This window comes from Tachyglossus aculeatus, chromosome 1, assembly GCF_015852505.1.
Source record: "Tachyglossus aculeatus isolate mTacAcu1 chromosome 1, mTacAcu1.pri, whole genome shotgun sequence".
NCBI classification, from domain to species: domain Eukaryota; kingdom Metazoa; phylum Chordata; class Mammalia; order Monotremata; family Tachyglossidae; genus Tachyglossus; species Tachyglossus aculeatus.
In genome coordinates, this window is record NC_052066.1 from 88,185,073 (window position 1) to 88,209,077 (window position 24,005).

General features: G+C 42.8%; 1 protein-coding gene across 5 annotated transcripts in view; it reads left to right on the forward strand.

The window, feature by feature from the left end:
* PXYLP1 (2-phosphoxylose phosphatase 1) overlaps positions 1–24,005 on the forward strand; it is a 103,032-nt gene that overhangs the window by 23,873 nt on the left and 55,154 nt on the right. For 4 of the 5 annotated variants that reach the window (XM_038749711.1, XM_038749689.1, XM_038749673.1 and 1 more), the window contains one exon: positions 19,973–20,104. In XM_038749711.1, the coding sequence (XP_038605639.1) occupies positions 20,026–20,104 (79 nt within the window). In that variant the 5' untranslated portion in view covers positions 19,973–20,025. Of the gene's footprint in view, positions 1–2,365; positions 2,510–19,972; positions 20,105–24,005 lie in introns of those variants that run through there. The other variant, XM_038749700.1, reaches the window with a different exon arrangement.

Consider the following 24,005-nt stretch of genomic DNA (forward strand, 5'->3'; position numbering starts at 1 on the left):
AATACTTTAGTGCCTGATCTTTGCTTGCTTTTCTGCGGAGAGCGTTGTGTGTTCTTCAGAAAGACCTGGAGGAAACCTTGCCGGCCGCCCAGGTTCTGGTGCTGTGGCTCCAGAACTCACCCAGCTCATCGCCTGTAATGGCCTCAGAAATGGCCTGATCCCTCCCTGAGTCGATCACACCCAGAAAAACCTACCGGCCTGATGTTTTTGTGATGATTGTGGTTATTATTCATTATTCGTCAAGCACTTCTTATGTGTCCTGTTCTAAACAGGATGGACACAGTCCCTGAGGCTCACAGTGGGAGGGAGAACAGGTATTGAATGCCCCTTTTACAGATGAGGAAACTGAGGCCCAGTGAAGTGCTCTAGGTCTCACAGCAGCCAGGCGGCGGAGCTGGGATTAGAACCCAGGTCCTCTGACCCGCAGTCCTTTAGGCCCCACTGCTCCTGTTGGGGCTGGCACATTGACTTCAGGCTGTGTGAGAGATTTTATTTTTCTCCTTTTGGTTCTGAAAAATCATCTGTGGCTACAAATCAAATGGATCAGAAAATGTTTCAACATCTGGTGATCCTCATGGCCCACTAAGCATGTGGCAAGGCACATTAAGCTTAAAAATGTTAGACCTGTACTGCCCGAAATTAAAAACGTATTTGTCCTCTACTGGTCATCTCACTGTGTTTTCCATTAGCTCGTGAACGCAGCATGCTCCACGGCAGCCATCCCCAGTCTAAACCATGGCAGCTTGGGGCTTCTGATGATAGCAAGCATTAGGGAAAATATTCCAAATCAGTAAATGTGTCTGCTTGGGTGAAAAAAAGCGGGGATCCAAAAATTGTACATCAAGCTTCTAGACTGTAAGCACGGTGTGGGGAGGGATTGTCTCTATTGCTAAAGTGTACTTTCCAAGCAGTGTTCTGCACACAGTAGGTGCTCAATAAATACGATCGAATGTGCCTCCAGAGCATGATGGTATCATTTAAAAATTTTAATGTAGTATCTTTCTGTTAATTCAAAAACATTTAGTGAATGTTTTCAATCAGTTGATCATATTTATTGAGCGCTTACTGTGTGCACTATACTATATATAGTATAGTACTATAGTGCAGAGCACTATACTGAGCGCTTGGTAGAGTAAAAACATAATGATGGAGTTGGCAGACACGTTTCTTGCCCATTATGAGCTTACAGTCTTGAAGGAGAGAGAGGCATTTTATATAAATAAATTAAGGAATGGGAGATTGTTGCCGAATTGTACTTCCCAAGCGCTTAGTACAGTGCTCTGCACCCAGTAAGCGCTCAATAAATACAACTGAATGAATGAATGAATAAAAACATAATGATGGAGTTGGCAGACACGTTTCTTGCCCATTATGAGCTTACAGTCTTGAAGGAGAGAGAGGCATTTTATATAAATAAATTAAGGAATGGGAGATTGTTGCCAAATTGTACTTCCCAAGCGCTTAGTACAGTGCTGTGCACACAGTAAGCGCTCAATTAATACGATTGAATGAATGAATTAATGAACCTGTCGCCATCAAAATCCCTTACCCGACATCTATGTGATTTGCGGTGATTGTTTCTGTCAGTAATCAGCAGCCGAAGGGAGCTCCCTTCACATATTCGGGCGTCTACCTTAGTTGAAAGGTGGTGGGCCCGCCGCAGGGAGTTAGAGAAGAACTTGCGAGAGCAGGGACAGAATGGCCAATGGGGCCACCAGGCTGCTGGTCCAGAGACCCACAGGCTGGAGGCTGGGAATTTGTACTTCTTGAGGTGGCCCTTTTGCAGTTTTATAATAATAATAATAATGATAGTGAGAATAATAATTGTGCTGTTTAAGTGCTTACTATATGTTACTAAGCCCTGGGGGAGATACAAGGTAATCAGGTCCCACTTGAGGCTCACAGTCTAGGAGGGAGAATGGGCATTAAATGTCCATTTTGCAGGTGAGGTAACTATATCTCAGAGAATTGAAGTGACTTGCCCGGGATCACACGGCAGACAAGCGGCGGAGCCGTGATTAGGACCTGGGTCTTTCTAACTCCCAGGCCCGAGCTCTATCCACTAGACCACGCTACTTGTCAGTCGCTCAACAAATACCACTGATTGTTTGAATGATTAATTGATTACCTCTTGTCCCCCTTGTTTCAGTGCTTGCTGATGATGGTACTGTGCCACTGGCGGGAGAGAGGCCCGTTTTTGAGCATTAGACAAGATTGTCACAGTGGCCATGAGCTGACGTGGGAAGGGGTTCTAATCCTGGCTCCACTAATTGCCTGCTGTGTGATCTTGGGCATGTCATTTTGCTTCTCTGTGCTTCAGTTTCCTCGTCCTCAAAATGGGGAGTCGATACCCACGCTTCCTCCAGCTTAGACTGTGAGCCACATGTGGAACATGATGATGGGATTGAGCTCTTGCCATGAAGAACTCTACTCAGGACGCCCGTACGGAGCCCTTGATTCAGGTTTCAACAGTGTGGACAGTGGTGATAAAAGATGGTCAGGGAATGAGGTAAAGTCATCCACCTCTTTTACATGCATGTGGATAGTCATTGACAGTCCCAGAACCTAGAGAAAGTAAAAAACAAAAGCCCCAAGAATTTGTTGCAAAGTCATTTTAATAATGTAATTCAGATGCTATCTTTGGTTTATAAAATGAAAAATCTCAATCATATCTTTATATGATCTTTATTATTATTATTCTCCCCTCCTCCCCTCCAATGCCCCCCATCTTACGTCCTTCCCCTCCCCACAGCACCTGTATATATGTATATATGTTTGCACGTATTTATTACTCTATTTACTTATTTTATTTGTACATATTTATTCTAATTATTTTATTTTGTTAATATGTTTTGTTTTGTTCTCTGTCTCCTCCCTCTAGACTGTGAGCCCACTGTTGGGTAGGGACCGTCTCTATATGTTGCCAACTTGTACTTCCCAAGCGCTTGGTACAGTGCTCTGCACACAGTAAGCGCTCAATAAATACGATTGAGTGAATGAATGAATCTTGTTTCTACCCCAGCACTTAGAACAGTGCTTGACATATAGTAAGCACTTAACAAACACCACAATTAAGCGCTTAGTGCGGTGCTCTGCACACAGTAAGCGCTCAATAAATGCGATTGAATGAATGAAGTACTACTATTATTATTGGGAAGGCCGGATGCTGAGAAACTGCATTTAACATTTCTTCCCCTCGGCCCCTCTTAGTGAAACTCACCAGGGGCAGGGCCATTCAAGAAAAGCAGTGTGGCCTAAGGACCTGGGTGCTAATCCCTGTTCTGTCACTTGTCTGGTGTGTGACCATGGGCAAGTTCCTTCACTTCTCTGGGCCCCAGTTACCCTATCTGTGAAATGGGGATTACAACTGTGAGCTCCATATGGGACTTGGACTGTGTCCAACCTGATTAACTCGTATCTACCCCAGCACTTTTTGCTCTGTTCCTTAACTTTAAGAGTTAAGGAACAGAGTGGTCTTTGGAAGGTCAAATGTCTTTATTTAAATTAGCATATTTTGGACACATCATCAGGAGGACTAATTCTCTGGAGAAGACACTAATGCTAGGAAAAGTCCAGGCGAAAAGTCCAGACCGGCAGCTAGATGGATAGAGACCCTAACAGTGATAATGGAAGTACCGTTAGAAAGGTTGTGGATTACAGCAGAGGACAGGATGTTCTGGAGAAAGTATGTCCATGGAGTCGCTATGAATTGGAGACGACTCGGCGTCACTTAAAATAACAAAATAAAACTCCAGCACTTAGGAAAGTGCCTGGCACATAGTAAGCGCTTAACAAATACCATCGAAAAAGAAAAATAAAAAACCAGAGGAAGAGGCAGTAGACTTGAATAATCAATCAGTGGCATTTATTGAGTGCTTACTATGTGCAGAGCACTATATTAAGCACTTGAGAGAGTACAATGCAACAGAACTAGCAGACACGTTCCCTGCCCTTAGCACTTGGGGAATGGCATTTAGGGCCTTCAGGGAGGAGCACTGTTTCCAAGAGGGAAAGATCAAAAATAGCATTTGGTGACTGTGTAAAAGAAAAGCAGTCTAGTACAGGAATGTTCAATGATTCAATAGGGTTATGTCCCTTAAAAATGTTATTTTTGTCCTGGAGTTTGTTTCCCCTTAGACTTACTTGCTGTTAGCATCCATTCCGGAGTCAGTCCAATGCATTGACCAAACATTACCGCTCTCCGCCTCGCCACCCTCTTCCTTTCCCATTGTTTCTTTCTGCCCCCCATTACTGCACCGTACATTCGACCCTTTCTATCCCCCACATCTCCCCAGGGGAGCCAGTGGATTTCTTCTTTAAACTCTCCATACTAACGGCTGTTGTGAGGAGTGTTGCCACCATCCCCTCTTTCCCATCTGTAGTCTTACCTCCCTGCCCCAGGGATGGGCTGAATAATAATAATAATAATTGTGGTATTTGTTAAGCGCTTACTCTGTGCTAATCACTGTTCTAAGCCCCGGGGAAGATACAAGGTAATCAGGTCGGACACAGTCCTTGTCCCACATTGGGATAAGGGAACTGAGGCACAGAGAAGTGAAGTGACTTGTCCGAGGTCACACAACAGACATGTGGCAGAGCTGGGATTAAAACCCATGTCCTCTACCCGCCCCACAGCACTTGTGTATGTATGTACGTATTTATTATTCTATTTATTTTATTAATGATGCGTCTGTATCTATAATTCTATTTATTTATACTGATACTATGGATGCCTGTCTACTTGTTTTGTTGTCTGTCTCCCCCACTTCTAGACTGTGAGCCCGTTGTTGGATAGGGATTGTCTCTGTTGCCGATTTGTACTTTCCAAGCACTTAGTACAGTGCTCTGCACACAGTCAGCGCTCAATAAACACGATTGAATGAATGAATGAATGACTTCCAGGGCCATGCTCTTTTGACTGGGCCACGCTGCTTCTCGGAACAGCAGTGGCCTTTTGGGAAGGGACCAGCCAAGGTGGCAGGTTGGAGGAGGGCGGGGGGAGAGAGGTTATTGGGTTCAGGCAGGTCAGGATATGGGGGTTGAGAGGGTGGGTGTTGCAGAAAAGCCACGGGGAACAAGGGGGAAGGTGGGCCGAGAATGAGAGTGGAAAGGGCAGTGTTGGATGTAACAGTGGGGGCAGGCATATTTGTCCTGAGATAAATCAGGAAATGGCTTAGGGCATTATTACCTGGTGGCCCTTATTGGGGTTAATCATAACCCAAGGTACACGACCAATTAAGCGGTTACTGTGTTCAGAACATTGTACACCTGGATTTGCATCCCAGAAGGCGCGTCGGCTTCAGGGCAGGCAGCTCTTAATATATTTACAGTTTCAAATAAGAAAGTAGCCTGACCTTCCTCGGTGTATTCAGTTTTCTTTCATTCCGGATTTGTGTCTGCATGTAGTTTTAATCAGGCATCATGATGTTAACTGTTTTGAACTGAAGTTCAACTTTTGTATGTCAAGCAGCCAAGGGAGGGAACAGGAAATGGAATAATTAAAATTTTTAAAAAAATGTAAATTGCAACAATAGAAATAGAACCAAAACAATGCCTGTAGATGGGGTCTCCTGAAGGGCAGAGAGGGGTCAAACAATTTGGCTGAAGAATATGAGGAAGTCCTGGAAGCAGAAAATTCCTTAAATCCGCCCCTTCTTTCCTCTGGAATGTCAAGCTTAGCTTGGCCTGTGGCCTACAAAGAAAAGAGTAGGGACCTGATGAGCACATGGGAGAGGTGAGAGAGAACAAAATAACACTTGGGATATGGAAGAACTCTAATCTCCATGAAATTTGGGTGGACAAAAGGCTGTTCACTTCAGTAAGGGCGAACTAGGGAGTCGCGTAGAACCATTTAGTGAGCAAAAGCATCATTGAAAATGATTGATTAAGCAATCAGTAATTGACCAAACACAAGGCTATGTGCTGGAGAAGAGTGAAATGAAAATTAGCAGACATAGCCCTTGTCCTCAAGGAGCTCCTCAGGTAAAGTGGAAAGAGCACACATAGAAGTTTAATTTTCTGTCTCCCTTTCTAGACTTCAAGCTCGTTGTGGGCACCGACCATGTCTACCAACTCTGTTATACCCGCCCAAGTGGTTAGTCAGTGCTCTACACACAGTAAGTGCTCAGTCCATGCCACTGATAGACTGATTTTCCAGAACTACCAAGTTGAAATCCCACAGTAAACTGATTGAAAGAACTTTGAAATACTTCTAACAATCTAAACCGCCTTTCACAGGTAAACTAGCTGCTATGGGTCTCATGCAGTTGACATTTGCCAACATTCACACAGATGGCTGCTCCTCCCCTTCTAGCCTGCCATCCCCTCCAGACTGTAAACCCCTTGAGGGGAGGCCTTCCATCTACCTGCTCGCTTGTACTGTACTCTACCAAGCGCTTAGTACAGTGCCCAACACAGTATGCAATCGCTCAGAAAATACCAACAGTGATTGCTCGTTCCGACTGTGGGGACACAAACGTCTGCCGTGGAGCGGTGGTGGGAATGTACATTCGGGTTGAGGGGTAAGGGCGTGGAAGGAGGGGCTCACCTGCCATGTCTCAGGAACTCTGGTGCAGGGAAATCCTGGGCCCTCGGCGATGCAGGGGGACAGTGGGAAGCGAGGGGAATGTGGGGATCACAGGCCTCAGAAGGTTTCTTCTCCGCATCGGGCCCATCACAAAGTGCAGAGTGTAGCACGTTCTCTCCTTGAAACCAAAACAGTCCATCCTGTTGGCAGCAGCAACCTGGTATGAGTAATTTTACTGTCAACTAAATATAAATATGAGGTTGTTAATATGTAGGATGGTAGCTTTTAAACCAGGTCTTTCCCCTCAGCAGTATTTTTTTTTTTTGCTGACGATTTGGAAAAGGCTTTAGGCAATGTAATGATGCTTCTGAGACTTCATAATGTCTGCTATTGCTCTTAAGTACAGTAACTTAGTGATCAACTGACTGTCCTGCTCTATCCCTTCTGGGAAAATGAGGCGATAGATGAGAACGATGAGATAAAGGCTTTGCGTGCGCCCGTGCCTAGTGAGGTAATTTGAGAGCCCCAAATTGAGTTGGTCCTCTGCTCAGGATCGGACACCCCTTCCTTGCCCCCACCCCCGCCACAAAAAAAAAACCCAAACCAAAAAACAAACCCTCTTAATCGTAGGGATGATAGGGCATGAAGTCACTTATTGGGATAAGGGGGCTGGGTGAAAAAGCCAGGTCTCCAGGGACACAGCAGGTGAAAGATGTCAACCTAATAGAACCTAGTGGAAAGAGCATGGGCTTGGGAATTGGAGGACCTGGGTGGTAATCTCAGCTCTGCCATGTGACCTTGGGCAAGTCACTTCACTTCCCTGGGCCTTAGTTACCTCATCTGTAAAATGGGGATTAAGACTGTGATCCCTAAGTGGCACAGAGACAGTGTCCCACCTGATTAACTTGTATCTATCCCAGCACTTAGAAGAATGCTTGGCACATGGTGAGTACTAACAAGTAATAATAATAATAATAATAATAATGGCATTTATTAAGCGCTTACTATAATGCAAAGCACTGTTCTAAGCGCTGGAGAGATTACAAGGTGTTCAGGTTGTCCCACAGGGGGCTCACAGTCCTAACAGTTGAGGTAACTGAGGCACAGAGAAGGAAGTGACTTGCCCAAAGTCACACAGCTGACAATTGGCAGACCCGAGATTTGAACCCATGACCTCTGACTCCAAAGCCCGGGCTCTTTCCACTGAGCCACGCTGCTTCTCAATCAATCAATCAATCACTTAATCTTGCAGTGGTACCACAGCCTAGGTGTAGATGCAGGTGACAGAGGGACAGGGGCCTTCACTAGGCTTGTCTTGGTTTCACACCATTTTGACTGGCCCCTGACAGATTATGTGTCTACTTCCAAAAGCAGGGAGGCCTCTTGGAGCCATCTCTCCCGTTTTGGCACAGAGCAATCTAAGGGAAGTTTGAGGAATGAGAGCAAGGGAAAAGTACTATTTCTCACACTCCTGGGTCACCTGCTATTTTGGGGAAACAAACCAAGCAGAATCCTTCTCATAACCAGATACCTAGAATATATATTCAACATCTCCAAGAGCCTATTTCTTTTTATTTTTATAATAGTATTTGTTAAGTGCTTACTATGAGCCAGGCGCTGCACTAAGTGCTGGGAATAATGACCCAAAATAACCTGTCCAAAGCACCAAGGAAATGTCAGCACTTACTCCTGATTGACTCCGACACTGTATGTATCCAAGATGAGCTCTGCTGTTTAGTCCCGTGGAAAAAGCCCTGATCCAGGATTCAGGAGTTCTGGGTTCTCATCCTGGTTCTGCCTCTAGCTGGCTAACATGGGTCACACATGGACTTTTCTTGCATCCCTGCTTGCCTACTTGCTAGACTGTAAGCTAGTTGTGGGCAGGGAATGTGTTGGTTATATTGTTCTCTCCCAAGCGCTTAGAACAATGCCCTGCACACAGTAAGTGCTCAATAAATACGATTGACTGACTGCACTCTGGGCCCCAGTGGGAACACGATGGGCAGGAATGAGAGAGTAGGAGTGGCACTGAGCAAGCCACTATTACTGTAATCAATTCCTCTGCTCAGCTGCTTGCTCTTGAAGTCTCTGTTGGATCGAGGCTCATCTGTTGTCCGTACTAGCAGATTCCAGCATCTTCATCTAAAATGTTGGCTACCGATGCATTTCTTGAACTCCTCTGGGAAGCAATGACTCTTAGATAGACCTTTTGGCATTCAGGCAAGCCAGAATACAGCATGACAAAATACTTTATCTATTTGGCCTATTCCTGTAAGGAAATTTCGTATCTCATTTCAAGAACCCAGCCTCCAATCAGCGCATCACATTCAAAGGATTGGTTCTTACCAGGTTCTTTTAAAGGACTAGTTGGGCTCACAGAATTAATAAATTAAAGAGATTTTTGGCATATTGCTGCTGCTCAGCCTGCTGGCATAGGATAATGTTCCCATACTATATTTTGCAGTGTATCTGAAATTAATGGCTATGTCTGGTATACTTAGTGCGTATGCATTTTTTTAATTATTTCCCTTTTCTAAATACCTATTTTGACTTTTGTCTAAGTGGTTTCGGTATTTGACATAACAAGCCTGGACCACCGTACCAAATAAGGACAGTCATTTTATGGAAGCAGACTTTAAGAATAGTATTGATTACTGGTGGAGCCATGCTATTTTAAACAACCCGTTAAGCTGTCATGGTGATTCAGTGTAATAATATGTTTAGTCTCTTTAACTTAGATAATAGGTCTCTAGATGGCCTCAGAAGCTAGAGGTCATTATCAGTTGAATTTCAGAATGGTTATTTGATGGAAGCACAATTTAAAGAAAAATGAAAGAAAATAGTGAATGCAGAAGCCCCTTTTGAGGACTACTGAAATTATTTTTTTCCCGTTGCTTCTTAGCAACAGAGGTTTGACAATGCAGAATTCAGTCAAAGGATTATTTTCCAATTTTTGTATGGCATTCTCTTGTGGATTTTTCCCTGTACCTGCCAAGCTTTGAAAAAATAAGACCCTCCATGGCTGATGCATTTTCTGCTTCAAGTCATCTGTGACACTCCAGGCCTCTCTGCTGTTGTTGTATATGGCCAATCTTTCTATACCCTGCATATGAGGAGTTCTTGCTTGCTTTTTTTTTTTATAACAAGACGCACTACCTTGCATTTGCCCTATTGAATTCCGTCCTGTTCGGAAGAATCATTTTTTTTCCAGTTTAGGTCTCCTTGGATTCTGTTCCAATCGCCCAAAGTCCTTGGCTCATCCACCACTTTTGTATCAGTTGTAAATTTGATGACTACTCTCTTGATTCCTTCCTCCTGATCATCATCACTACAGATACAGAGTAGACAACGGTGCCTGGACCAATCCATATAGGACACTACTCAAAATGTCCTTCAGGGCTGGAATGTGTCTGCTTTTTGTTGTATCATACTCTTCCAAGTGCTCAGTACAGTGCTCTGCAAGCAGGAAGCGCTCAGTCAATACGAATGAATTCTCTTAAGGCCATGTTCATTACTTTTAGAGAACACATGTAGTAAGTGTAGAGGTATTTATTGAGTGTCCGCTGGGTACAATGACCTGTACTAACTGTTTGGGAAAGGACAGCAGAAACTGCAGTCATGTTCTCTGCCCATGATGAGCTGATATTCTAACTGGGGAGACATTAAAATGGTTACAACCAAGGCAGTCAGACAGAATACATTGGCTGTGCATTCAGTAGTACAAGAAGAAAGTGAATTCCCTGTGACCACATGTGCCCAGCTACTTTGGGGTTGAGTCCACTACTCAGTGGTTAGTACATTGCGCGGCTTAAATGCCGTTAAAAAACAAAACAATAACAGCAAAAGCAATAGCACTGAAAAGGGGCTGGTTAAATTAAATCTGGATGCATTGGGTTCTTAGGAAAGAAAGCAACTGGAGTGAAAAAAAAACCTTTTGGAAAAAGTCCCAGAAAATGAAATATTACCAAGATATATAGTTCTGGGTTGTTTTCAAAGGGATTTGGATATAGGGGATTTGATTTTTGTTAATTTATGTTTCAAATTGTTCGTGTTTCAGTTGAGTGCCCTGGGAATTTCTGCGGGCCGAAGGAAAGCTGGTTTGCTACAACTTCAACTTTGTGGCTGAGATCCTTGGCTTAAAATCATCAGCTGAGAATTCTAAGAAATGAGAAAGTAATCTTAGGTACAGTGAGTGGTACAAAGGGGCCAAGTCAGACTCCAAATAAAACAGCCTGAAAAATATTGTTAGTCTAGCTTCTTTATTTTGGGAGGTCATGTGGGTATTAACAATCTGAACATCATATTTAGGTGAAGGGATGGCTATATTTGGAGAGAGCCAAACCTCACTCTCTGTGCTTACTTACGTTTTGGGGGGCATTCCCTCCCTTTACATTTTTTTGAATGGTATTTTTTAATCACTTGCTCTCGGCCAAGCACTCTACTAAGCAAGATTGGATCAGGTTGGACATAGGCCTCTTATTTTTCAATCTCCATTTTACAGATGAAGTAACTGAGGCACAGAGAAGTGAAGTGACTCCCCCCCAGTAGGCCAAGCTGCTTCTCGTACTTACTTCCCAAAGCCCTTTGGAACTCTCTTCAGATTGGTGAAAACTCACCTTGCCTCATCAGAATCATTTTACTGTACAAAGGACGTACTTGAAATATTTTCAACAAAGGTGGTTTCTTAGCAGGGTGGCGAATACAACAAACAGCCAATCTTCCAGGTGACCCGGGCAACTGGGAAGTATCAAAAATCAAAAAATCCCACCTGTGGTGAGGTTGGAGAGGGCTCAATCCATGGTATTTATTGAGTGCCTACTGTGTGCAGAGTGTTATACTAAGCACTTGAGTGAGTGCAGTACACAAGAGTAAGCCGACACCACCCCTCCCCTGTAGGCCACGCTGCTTCCCGTTGCTCTCCCCATCTTCAAAGCCTTCCTGAAATCCCACCTCCTCCAGGAGGCATTCCCCCATTAATTTCCATCTCTGCTGGTCGTGGCAAATCAACAGGCAACTTTTTAGCCCTTAGGTTTATAAAGCAATTCCTAGTATTTATGAATATATCAATTTATATATCAATTTAGGTACACAGTTTAGTTTTTCACTTCAGCTTTCCACACTCTGCTTCTACTAGTTGTAGGTTTGTTCTTTCCTGCTTCATTCTACCAGATTGTGCCCTCCCTGAGACCCTGGACCATATCTTAAAATGTCATTGTTTTCTCCTGAATGGTTAGAAGAGTGCACCTCACCCAGGCCCTCATTACATACTGTTGATAATTAATCAATTCAGTGGCACTTATTGAATGCTTACTGGGTGATCAGCACTGTTCTAACCACTTGGGAGAGTACAATACAACAACAGAAAGATTCCCTGCCCAAAATGAGGTTACAGTGCAGAGGGGGAGACAGACATTAATGTGAATAAATAATTTATAATATATGATTATAAAGATGTGTTCATCAATGCTATGACATTGAGGGTGGGGTAAATATCAAATCCAGATGCTGATGGCATGTAAAGGACTTACTTTTCAACTTTAATAAATCATGTAGCTTTTCTTTGGAATCTCTTCAAGATCTGTACTAGTTATGGAACCGAGAACTGAATATGTTATTATTATTATTATTACTAACTGGTTTGTGTATGCATGGCCCTGTACTAAGTGCTGAGGTAAATTGTTGAAAAATCTAATTGTCACATTTTGTGTCCCACATGGTACTTAGTCATTTGAAGCAACCTCCCTCCTCCCCATCTTCCAGACTCTGGTGAGTTTCTTAACCATCTAAACAGGTGGTTTTCTATCTTCAGGATTAGTTACCATAATTTTCATCACCAGCATGTTCCTCCCTAATTGTTGGAGGAAAGAAAGAAAGAGACTCTCCTGAATTCCAGTGTTCTGCTTTACTCCCCAATTGGCTTAGCTCTTCCTAGACTCTTATTGACTAATCTCACCACTTTCCTGAAGGTGCCAGTCTCCCAGAAGAGTCTGGGAAGTGATGTTGAGGATTTGGGAAATGTACTTCCCAGGGAGACAGCCCTACAGGTATAAACTTCCTACTACTCCTACAGTCCCTCATGGATTTAGTTCTATCCTCAACAGGGCCTGAATGTTTCTTCCCCCCCTCTAGATTGTAAACTCAATATGGGCAGAGATCGTGTCTGCCAACTCTGTTGTATTGTGCTCTCCCACACTCTTAATACAGTGCGCCACACATAGTAAGTGCTCACTGAATTCCAGTAATAATTTCTTCACCTGGGCTTACTTAGCATAGAATGGATCCCAATTTCTTTTAGTCTTTACCAGCTGTTCTTTTTCTTTAGTACACTTATAGATGTGATAAATATAAATAAATAACATAGAAGCCCATGGTAGTTTCAAACGACTGTCTCTCTTGCTGAAGTAGTACAGGTAACACTTATTTATCCATGGATTTGATAACAATGTTAGCCTGGGTAATTGAAATCTCCACATAATCCCCAAACTTCATTTTATCCCAATAGTTACAATGACCTCCTTCCCTCTAACTCATTTACCATATGTTAACAATTATAAATTGTCTACTTAGAGCTTTACCTGCATTTATTTTCCTGTATATTCTCTGGTGAATATTCCAATAAGATTTGCTTTCTGTAAATACTGTTGTACTCTCCCAAAGTACACCGTAGTTTGCACAAAAGTGTTCAGTTAGTATTGCTGATGGACTGGTCCATGGGTCATTCTGTGACAATGCAAAGAAAGACTCTTAAATTCCAACCTGTCATTTTTTATGTTAGGGCTCTGGTCAAGTATCTGATTTCCTCCCCTTAACTTTCCTGTCACTGGTTGCCTCCCCATGACTTTCCTGTCACTGACTCACAAGCAGCGTGGAAAGAGCATAGGTCTGGGAGTTGAAGAACCTTCGTTTTAATCTGGTCTCTGCCGATTGTGTGACCCTGGGCAAATCACTTCACTTCTCTGTGCCTCAGTGCCCTCAACTGTAAAATCGGGATTAAATACCTGTTCTCCTACTCAGATTGTGAGCCCCATGTGGGATAGGGACTGTTTCCAACCTAATTAACTTGTACCTACCCCAAGCTAAGAACAGTGTTTGATTCATAGTAAGCAGATAACAAATACCATTAAAAAAGCAGAGAACTCCTCATCTTCCCACCCAAACTCTGTTTTCCCTATCACTGTAGACAGCACTACCATCCTCCTTGTCTCGCAAGCCTGTAACCTTGGTGTTAGCCATGACTCATCCGACAGACAGTTACTCGACCCTCTTCAAGGCCTTATTGAAGGCACATCTCCAGGAGCCCTTCTCTGACTAAGCACCCCCTTTCCTCTTCTCCCACTCCCTTCTGTGTCACCCTGACTTGCTCCCTTAGTTCGTTCCCCACTCCCAGCCCCACAGCACTTGTGTACATATCTGTAATTTTTTTAAATATTAATATCCTTCCCCCCCACTCTAGACTCTAAGCTCACTCTGGGCAGGGAATGTGTCTGCTTATTGTCGTCTTGTACTCCCCCAAGTGCTTAGTACAGTGCTCTGTACACAGTAAGCACTCAATAAATACTACTGAAAGAATGAACGAGTTTCTCATTAAACCCACATATTCAATCTGTCTCTAATCCTATCGGTTCAACCTTCACAACATCACTAAAATCTGTCCTTTCCTCTCCATTCAAATTGCTACCTCATTAATCTAAGGATTTATCCTATCCCACTGTAGTTTTCTGTATCAGCCTCCCTTCTGACCTCCCTGCCTCCTGTTTCTCCCTACTCTAGTCCCTACTTCTCTCTGCTGCCCAGATAAGTTTTCTGTACAAATGTTCAGTCCATGTTTCCTCACTCAAGAACCTCCAGAGGTTGCCCATCCACCTCTGTGTCAAGCAGAAACTCATTACCATTGACTTTAAAGCACTCAGTCACCTTGCCCCCTCTTATCATACCTAGCTGCTTTTCTACTACTACCCAGCCTCACTTCTTCACTTCACTCCTCTAATGCCAACCCCTTCACTGTACCTCAGTCTCATCTATCTCACCACTGATCTCTCACTCATATCCTGCCTGCGGTGACATGTCCTGAACATTTCTGTAGTAAAATGATCTGGGCAGCAGATCAAAGTATGGACTGGAGTTGGGAGAGGCAGGAGACTGGGATGTCAGCAAGAAGGCTGATGCGGTAATCCAGGCGGGATAGGATGAGTGATGGTATTAACGTGGTAGCAGTTTGGATGGAGAAAAAAGGGCAGATTTTAGTGATGTCGTGAAGGTGGGACCGTAAGGATTGAGTGATGGTTCGGATATATCTGTAAAATATGGATTATAAATTATTTATCAATGCCTTTCTCCCCATCTAGACTGTAAGCTTGTTGTGGACAGGGAATGTGTCTGCCTTCTCTGTTGTGTTGTACTATCCCAAAAACTTGGGCCAGTGCTCTGCACATACTAAGTACTCCATAAATGCCATTGATGATGATGATGAAGAAGCATCAGAAATGTGCAGGAGTCTGCTGCCTTGCCCACACAGCCTGATCAGTTGGCGAAGCACCCAGTTGTGCCCAGGTTCATCTTGCCCTAAGGATGAATCTTTTGGGGGCTTTCTGTCATTTCCAAAAATACTGAGAAAATATTCTCTTCAATTTGTCTTTTCATCTGAAGGATGAAAGTAGAATCAGCTAGATTTTATTATCAAAAGCTGGTTTCTTGACTGTGTTGTTTCATTTTGTATTTAAGGTTATATATTATAATATGTATATTATATATATATATACATATATATATATATACATATATACATATATATATAATTTGGTGTTTTGTGTGATCATATTGTTGCCCTTTTTGTGCAACACCTTCAGAACACCATATAGAAGTACTTCTGGCTGATCCCTAATGAAAATTCAGGAAGATAATGAATACTGAAAAGATTATGAATTATGAATACTTCATTTCTCTCAAGATTCTGATTAGTCCTCATTCCAAACAAGGAACATAGGGGAAATTCAGAACTCAATTTTCATATTCCTTTTTCGTTTTTTTTGGTGTGGAGATAGATTGCCGCAGGAATCAGGTTTCCAAATTAAGCCAAGGTTGAAATCAGTAATTAAAAAGTCAAATTGCTACTTTTTCCTTCTCTACCCTCTCCTCTCTTCCCCCTTCGCTTTCATTCCTCCCTCCCTTTTCTTCTGCCTCTTCCTCTTCCTTCCCACGTCCTACCCTCTCCCCCACTTCCCTTTCTTCTCTCTTTCTCTCCTCAAACCCCCCTCCATTTTTTTTATCAATATTTGTTGTGTTTACTCTATGCCAGGTACTGTACTAAGCATTCTGGTTGATACAAGCCAATCAGGTTGGATGCAATTTGTGTCCCACATGGGGCTCTCAATCTTAATCGCCATTATACAGATGAGGTAACTGAGGCATAGAGAAGTACAAAGACACGCCCAAGGTCGCAGGGCGGACAAGTCATGGAGTGGGATTAGAACCCGGGTCCTTCTGACTCCCAGGCTTGTGCTGTATCCACTAGGCCATGCTGCTTCTCCAGCTTCTCAAGTCTTCACATCTCCAGGTTATCAAGGCCCATCCATTCCCATATTTTATGCATATGTCATTTTGATATAAATTATTTGTATGTAAAAAGAGACGCTAATGGATCCCTGAGACGTTCATATTTTATCTTTTCTTACTCCTCCTTTAATGTAGCATTATTTCATTAAATGAAAAATGCAAAGTATAAAGATCTTCATTGAACTGAACCCTCAGTAGTGCTCTTTTGAACTGGTTTAAAACTAAAACTGGTCCTTTGAAAAATGCTGCTGACAATACGGAAATGTCTTAACTCTTCAGTGAATGAATGTGCATTGGTGGACTTTCTTGACCCTTGCTCATCCTCACTCTTGCTTTTCCCCGTTTTCTTAATTTCACCTTTTTGTGGGTTGTTAAGAGAAAAAACAAAGAGATGTAATAATTATAATTTCAAGCTTGCTTTCTATTAAGCTTTCCTGAACTAGCTGTCCTAATTCAGGTTTGGTCTGCAGTTTTGGTTGATGGTCCAAAGAAGGGTCCGGGAGCTTCCCGACCATCAGAAGTCCAGGGACTCCTCTCTGTCCGGCTGCTACTTAGACTGTGAGCCCACTGTTGGGTAGGGACTGTCTCTATGTGTTGCCAACTTGGACTTCCCAAGCGCTTAGTACAGTGCTCTGCACACAGTAAGTGCTCAATAAATACGATTGATGATGATGGAGATTTGGCGATGAATAATGAAGAGCATAGGCGCTCTTCCACCACTCCGAGCATGGGAGTTCTCCTCCCTCTTCTCACTCAGCAAGCTCAGAACCTTATTGCTAAAGCAGCATGACATAGAGAAAGGGTCACAGGCCTGGGAGTTAGAGGACCTGGGTTGTGTCTCTTGTCTGCAGTGTGACCCTGGGCAAATCACTCCTCTGTGCCTCAGTTTCCTCATCTGAAAATGAGGATTCAAAACCCGTTGCCCCTTCCCCTTAGACTGTGAGCTACATGTGGGACAGAGACAGTGTCCAACCTGATTGTCTTGTATCTATCCTGGTGCTTTCACAGTGGGCAGTGACCATGTCTGTAATAATAGGGTACTCTCCCAAGCTCTTAGTGCAATGCTTGGCACCATAGTAAGCTCTTCACAAATACCACTGTTAGTTTGCTCACCTGTGCCTCTGCTGTTGGACAGCAATGTGGAATATCAGCTTTCTCCTACCTCTACCCCATGTAGAGACTGAAGCTTCCTGTGAGGGCTGGGATTCAATTGACCGAAACCTTAGGTAGTGCTGGAGATTCCCAGTGCCTCCCAGAATAATAATAATAATAATAATAATGACATTTGTTAAGCACTTACTATGTGCAGAGCACTGTTCTAAGTGCTGAGGGGCGATACAGGGTGATCAAGTTGTCCCACGTGGGGCTCACAGTCTTAATCCCCATTTTACAGATAACTGAGGCTCAGAGAAGTTAAGTGACTTGCCCAAGGTCACACAGCAGACGTGGTGGAGCCGAGATTCGAACCCGTAATCTCTGACTCCAAAGCCCGTGCTCTTTCCACTGAGCCACGCTGCTTCTCTCAGAGCGAATGGTAATGCCGCCGTGGCATCACTCTATCAAATCAGTGGTATTTATCGAGCAAAGCACCGTAGTGAGATCTTGGAAGAGTACAATATAACAATGTAGGTAGATATATTCCCTTCCCATTGTATGTGAGAGCTCCCGGAAATCAGTGACAGAGATGATAGAAGAGGGAATGCCATATTTGGGAATGTGTACTTCTGTGTTCCTTTGCCTTTGTGTGTGTGTGTGTGTGTGTGTGTGTGTGTGTGTTATTTATATTTATTGAGTGCTTACTATGTGCAGAGCACTGAACTATGTGCTTGGGATTGTGCAATATTACAGAGTTAGTAGACACATTCCGTGCCCACAACAAGCTTACAGTCTAGTGGGTGTGTGTGATTTCAGATTGTTATAAGAACCAATCAGTTAATGATATTTATTGAGCATTTACTATGTGCAGAGCACTGTACTAAGCACTTGGGAGAGTTCAGTATAACAGAGTTGGTAGACGTGTTCCGTGCCCTCAAGGAGCTTACAGTCTAGAAGAATAAGAATCACATAAGTTAGTTATAAGTGCAGTAATGAGTTAGCTCCAAGAATTTTCAAATATTTGGAACAAATATTTGGGGGTATTCCAGCCTTCATGTAATGAGTTTATGATACACTTTCTAAGAGTACAGATAATTAAAATTATTTTCTGAAAGATTTCCTTATTGCTGAGGCCTATCGAGACCAGATTGCTAAAGAGCTCTAAACAGTATAAAACAGATTACTTGAAGTATTTTTTAAGACCAAGGCTCTTATTTTTTAGGCTTAGAATATTAATAATATGTATTGAGCACCTTCTCTATGCAAAGCACTGTACTAAGCTCTTGGAAGAGTATGATAGCACTTGTAGAATATTCATAGGTAGCATTTCCCTTGGCTGAATTTTAACAAAATGTCTTGGGTCTTGATTTAGGAACTCTGACTTGCCTTGCCGGTAGCCATGGATTTGTTTATGATGAAGTCGTTTGTGATCCTATATTTAGTTTTCCATTTGTTAATAATAATAATAATAACAAATAATGCTATTTGTTAAGCACTTACTATGTGCCAAGCACTCTTCTAAACACTGGTGTGGCATTTATATAGCCCAAGTTGAATTGTGTGCTGTGGGTGGGGGCAGGGAGTGAAAATAATGAAAGACATTGTATTAGTGTCTGTTTCCCCCTCTAGACTGTAAACTCATTGTGGGCAGGGAACGTATCTGTGTATTGTACTCGCCCAAGTGAAGCAGCGTGGCTCAGTGGAAAGAGCTCGGCTTGGGAGTCAGAGGTCATGGGTTCAAATCCCGGCTCCACCACTTCATCATCATCATCAATCGTATGTATTGAGCGCTTACTGTGTGCAGAGCACTGTACTAAGCGCTTGGGAAGTACAAGTTGGCAACATAGAGAGACAGTCCCTACCCAACAGTGGGCTCACAGTCTAAAAGGGGGAGACAGAGAACAAAACCAAACATACTAACAAAATAAAATCAATAGAATAGATATGTGCAAGTAAAATAAATAAATAAATAAATAGAGTAATAAGTATATACAAACATATATACAGGTATCAGCTGTGTGACTTTGGGCAAGTCACTTAACTTCTCTGGGCCTCAGTTACCTCATCTGTAAAATGGGGATTAAGACTGTGAGCCCCCCGTGGGATAGCCTGTTCACTTTGTAACCTCCCCAGGGCTTAGAACAGTGCTTTGCACATAGTAAGCGCTTAACAAATACTATCATTGTTATCATTATTATTATTATTATTATTACATTGCTTTGCGCACAGTAAATCCTCAATTGAATGAATGAATGGGAGGGTGATAGACTTTGGCGTGGATCTGAAATGCTGGTGTATGGCCCTGGAGGATGTTGAATTTCAGAAGTGAGACCCACTTCCTTCAACATCCTTACTTTGATACTTTAGGATTGCCTGTAGAAATATTTTAGTTAACTGTGCCGAAATCTGAAGCTTTTAGAACTGTGGGTAACTATTCAAGGAACCATGCCAGAATGTAGACATTTCCACTTTCTTGTCACACAGAAAATAATAGTTCCTTGTGCACTGAATTTCTAATATCCATTAAAAATAACATTCGTATTCAAGCTTGTTTTAGAGAGAGTATACTCTAATAATAGGACTCTTCAAATTATTCATTAGGGGTTGCAATTGTCTTTAGGTATGTTTGAAGAAGAATGATACAGGTTAGAAAACTGTGTCAGGAGTGGAAGATTATTCTAGTAATTTATGACAAAAGGTCAAAAGACAATTGTGTTTGAACTCATTTTCAGCCCGGCAATGGATGTATTAGGTTTTCTGACATTTCAATTTTCACGCATTGCTTCTATTTCTCCACAGGGCACATTCGCAACTTGAGATGAAACCATGAAGAGAAAGTAGAATAGATAATAATGCTTTTCCGAAATCGCTTCTTGTTGTTGCTGGCCTTGGCTGCCTTACTGGCCTTTTTGAGCATCAGTCTACAATTCTGTGAGTATATCACCTGCATTTTCCAAGACAGGGAAAGTAGTGTAATGTGGGAAGAAAAAAATATTGTCTCAACGGTTGAAGTAAACAATTAGGTATGATCAGTCTGTGCCCTTTAATTTTCAATGCAGATGTAATTGAATAAAAATGTACCTCATGGGGTATTGTGACAATAATAGTTTGGGTGAATTTTCTAGAAGATAAATGGACTCATGTAGCCAAATTAGGAAAAAGGGTATTACAAGATCTGTAACTGATTACATAAATAACTCCTAATAGGGCACTATTTCTTATCCCTATTGGTACCATGCTGTTAAGAAAATATGTCACTAATTTTGCTTATGTTAAAATTTTGTAAGTAAAACATGTTTATCATTGGGAATGCCTCCTGGAAGCTTTCCAAACAAGATAGTCTTGCCTTTCTGGGAATGGCTTAAGTTCCGTCCTTCTGAATGAATCATTTCCAGTGCTTACTAAAAATTTGGATGGGTAAGATTTTTAAAATTCCATAATCAGTCAGTGGTGTTTATTGAGTGCTTCCTGTGTGCAGAGCACTGAACTGTGTGTGTGTGTGTGTGTGTGTGTGTGTGTGTGTGTGTGTGTGTGAGAGAGAGAGAGAGAGAGAGAGAGAGAGAGAGAGAGAGAGAGAGAGAGAGACCCACCCCTAATGGAAAGAGCACAAGTCTAGAAGTCAGAGGACCTGAGTTCTAATCCTGGCTCTGGTAATTGCTGGGTGTGTGACCTTGGGCAAGTCAATTAATTTATCTGTGCTTTAATTTCCTCATTTGTAAAATGGGAATTAAATCCCACTGCCGTTTACTTAGGCTGGAACCCCAGGTTGGGCAGGGACTGTGTCCAACCTGCTTATCTTGTATTTGCCCCAGGGTTTAGTTCACTGCTGGCCACGAATAAGTACTTAAGCCCCATAATTGCCATAATGAATTATTCCAATGCAATATGGTTGGTTCAGATGATCCCCACCCTCAAGGAATTTACAGTCCACCGGGACTAGTTTAGAGTCTAGTGCGGGAATTGGTTGGAGGGTAGGGCAGAGCTTAGGGCTGAACTGGAAAATGTAAGGATGGGGATGGACTCCACCATTGCTCCATTGAGCTCCCAAATGGAATACCAACCAAGAGCACTGCCACCAGCTGTGGCTCAGATGGGACAAGGATCTAGTGATGAGCAGGGAGTGTGTCTGCCAACTCTGTTGTATTGTATTCTCCAAGCTCTTAGTACAGTGTTCTGCACACAGTTAGCTCTCCAGAAATGTCACTGATTGATGATGATAATGATGATGGTGAGCAGTTTTCTGATGAGCAGTTGGGAAACACTCATCTAGGTAGCTTCGTGTCCTTGTCCTTTGAAATTCCATAATCAATCAGTGGTATTCATTGAGCACCTCCTGTGTGCAGAGCATTGAACTTTGTGCGAGAGATAGAGAGAGAAGCAGTCTGGCCTAATGGAAAGAGCAAAAGTCTTGAAGTCAGAGGACCTAATCCCAAGGGACAAGGACCATGTCTAATATGTACTTTTTCCCAGTGCTTAAAGAACAATTACTTCTACTATGGACCCTTGCAAAAATTTCTAGAGGTTTTACTACAAAAGTTGATCATCTTTTCGATGTGGAAACCATGACTTAATTTTCATTATATTGTGTAAAAAAAATTGTTGTTCAATCAGGCACTGGAATTTATTGAGCGTGTACTGTGTGCAGGTCACTTTACTAAGTGCTTGAGAAGGTCCAATGAATGAGTGTACAGCAGTCTAGAAGGGGAGACAAACATTAGTATAAATTGGTAATGTAGTAATATATAATTGAAATACATGTACATTTGTACATAAAGGTTCTTAAATTTTTTGATAGAGTTGGCAACCCGTAAAACCCTGGCACACCAACTCAGGGAGCCCGGTAGGTATCGCAGCCATTGGGGGTTTTTCATTCCTCGAGGAGGAAAGGGACAGGGCCATCAAGTTTCGCTTGGAGGAAGAAGAGGGGCTCACAGTTACCTGCCATCCCCAACATTATGGCACCTATCATCCCAACTCCGCCAATTGTCAGCTGTGTGACTTTGGGCAAGTCACTTAACTTCTCTGTGCCTCAGTTACCTCATCTGTAAAATGGGGATTAAGACTGTGAGCCCCCTGTGGAACAACCTGATCAGCTTGCAACCTCCCCAGTGCTTAGAACAGTGCTTTGCACATAGTAAGTGCTTAATAAATGCCATCATTATTATTATTATTAGTATTCTATCAGACTCCCTCAGCCTGACCTTCTGAGGAGGAATACTTTCCATTGCCTCTACTGTACTCTCGCAATCACTTAGTACAGTGCTCTGCACACAGTAAATGCTCAGTAAACACCACTGGTTGATTGATTGCCTAGCAGGGCATGTGAAAATTCAGATTTCGTGAATTCTCAAAATAATCCTTTTTATCAAAAGTTCAATTGTTGAATTTTCCTTTCATTAGTAGATTTGAAACCTTTTTTCTGGGTGTCTCATTTTCAAATGAAGCCCATCTAATTTTGATGAGTCAATTAATTGGATTTACTGTGCACCTACTGTGTTATTAAGCCTTTGAGAGAGTACCGAATGATTTATAGACACCATGCCTGCGCTCAAGGAGCCTCAAGTCTAACAGGGGAAACCGATACTAAAATAAGTTTGAACTGTGAGGAAAGGCTAGCATATAAAGGAATGTAAGTGCCCCAGAGGTGGGAGTTTGTGCCCAAGTTTTTACATGACAGGGAAGGACCAAATGGTTTTGGAAGAGAGACTATATCAATCAGGAAGACTTTTTTTATAGTATTTTGTAGGCGCTTTTTGCCAGGCTAGCGTAGGGGTAGATACAAGCTAATTAGGCTGGACACAGTCCACGTCCCACATGAGGCTCACAGTCTTAATCCCCATTTTACAGATGAGGGAGTTTAGGCCCAGAGAAGTGAATTAACTTGTCCAAGGTCACGGAGCAGACAAATGGTAGAGCCGGGATTAGAATTCAGGTCCTTCTGACTCCCAGGCTCATTTTCTATCGCCTAGGCCCTGCTGCTGCTTCTTCAGCAGGAGCTATTAGTTCAGAAGGGCTCTGAAGATACGGAGAGCACTGGCTTGTTGGATGTGAAGGGGGTGGGATTTCCGAGTAGGGGAAAGGATGTACCCAAGAGGTTGGCATCAGGAGAGACAAGAAAGAGGCACAGTGAGAAGACTGGCAGCAGAGAAATGAAGAAGGTGAGCTGAAGTAGTGGGAGAACGTTGTGGGCGGGGATTTTCAATCTTTATTGTTGCTTTGTACTTTCCCAAGCGCTTAGTACAGTGCTCTGCAGACAGCAGGTGCGTAATAAATATGATTGAATGAATGAATGAAGGGTGTCAAGCCAATTGGGTGCTTCAACAACCGTGGTCCAGAGTTTCTGATGTAGAGAGGAAAGGACAACCCATTGAAGGTATTTTTGAAGTGGGGAGAAGTGTAGAGAATTGCATTTTAGAAAAGTGGAGAGCTTTGAGGCCAGGAAATCTGCTAAGTGGGTGGAGAAGTGGTTGAGTCAGGATATGCCAGGCGCCAGTCTAGCGTAGTGGCAGTTGAGATAGAGAGAAGGGGAGGATTCTCCAAAATGTTCTAGAGGAAGAACGGAAAGGCTGAATATGGGTATGGACAGAGGGGAAGGGGTCAAGGATAATGTCAAGGTTTGAGAGACAGGGAGGGTGGTGGTCATGCCAATTGTGATGGGATAGTTATGTGGAGGAAAGGATTTGGGAAGGAGACTGAGGAGGTCAGTTTTGGACCTGTTGAACTTGTAGGGGCAGTGGGACATCCATAGAGAGATGTCCCAGAGGCAGGAGGAAATGCAAGATTGCGGAGAAAGAGGGGCAGCCCGGCTCGGTTAGTGTGGCAAATTTGGGAG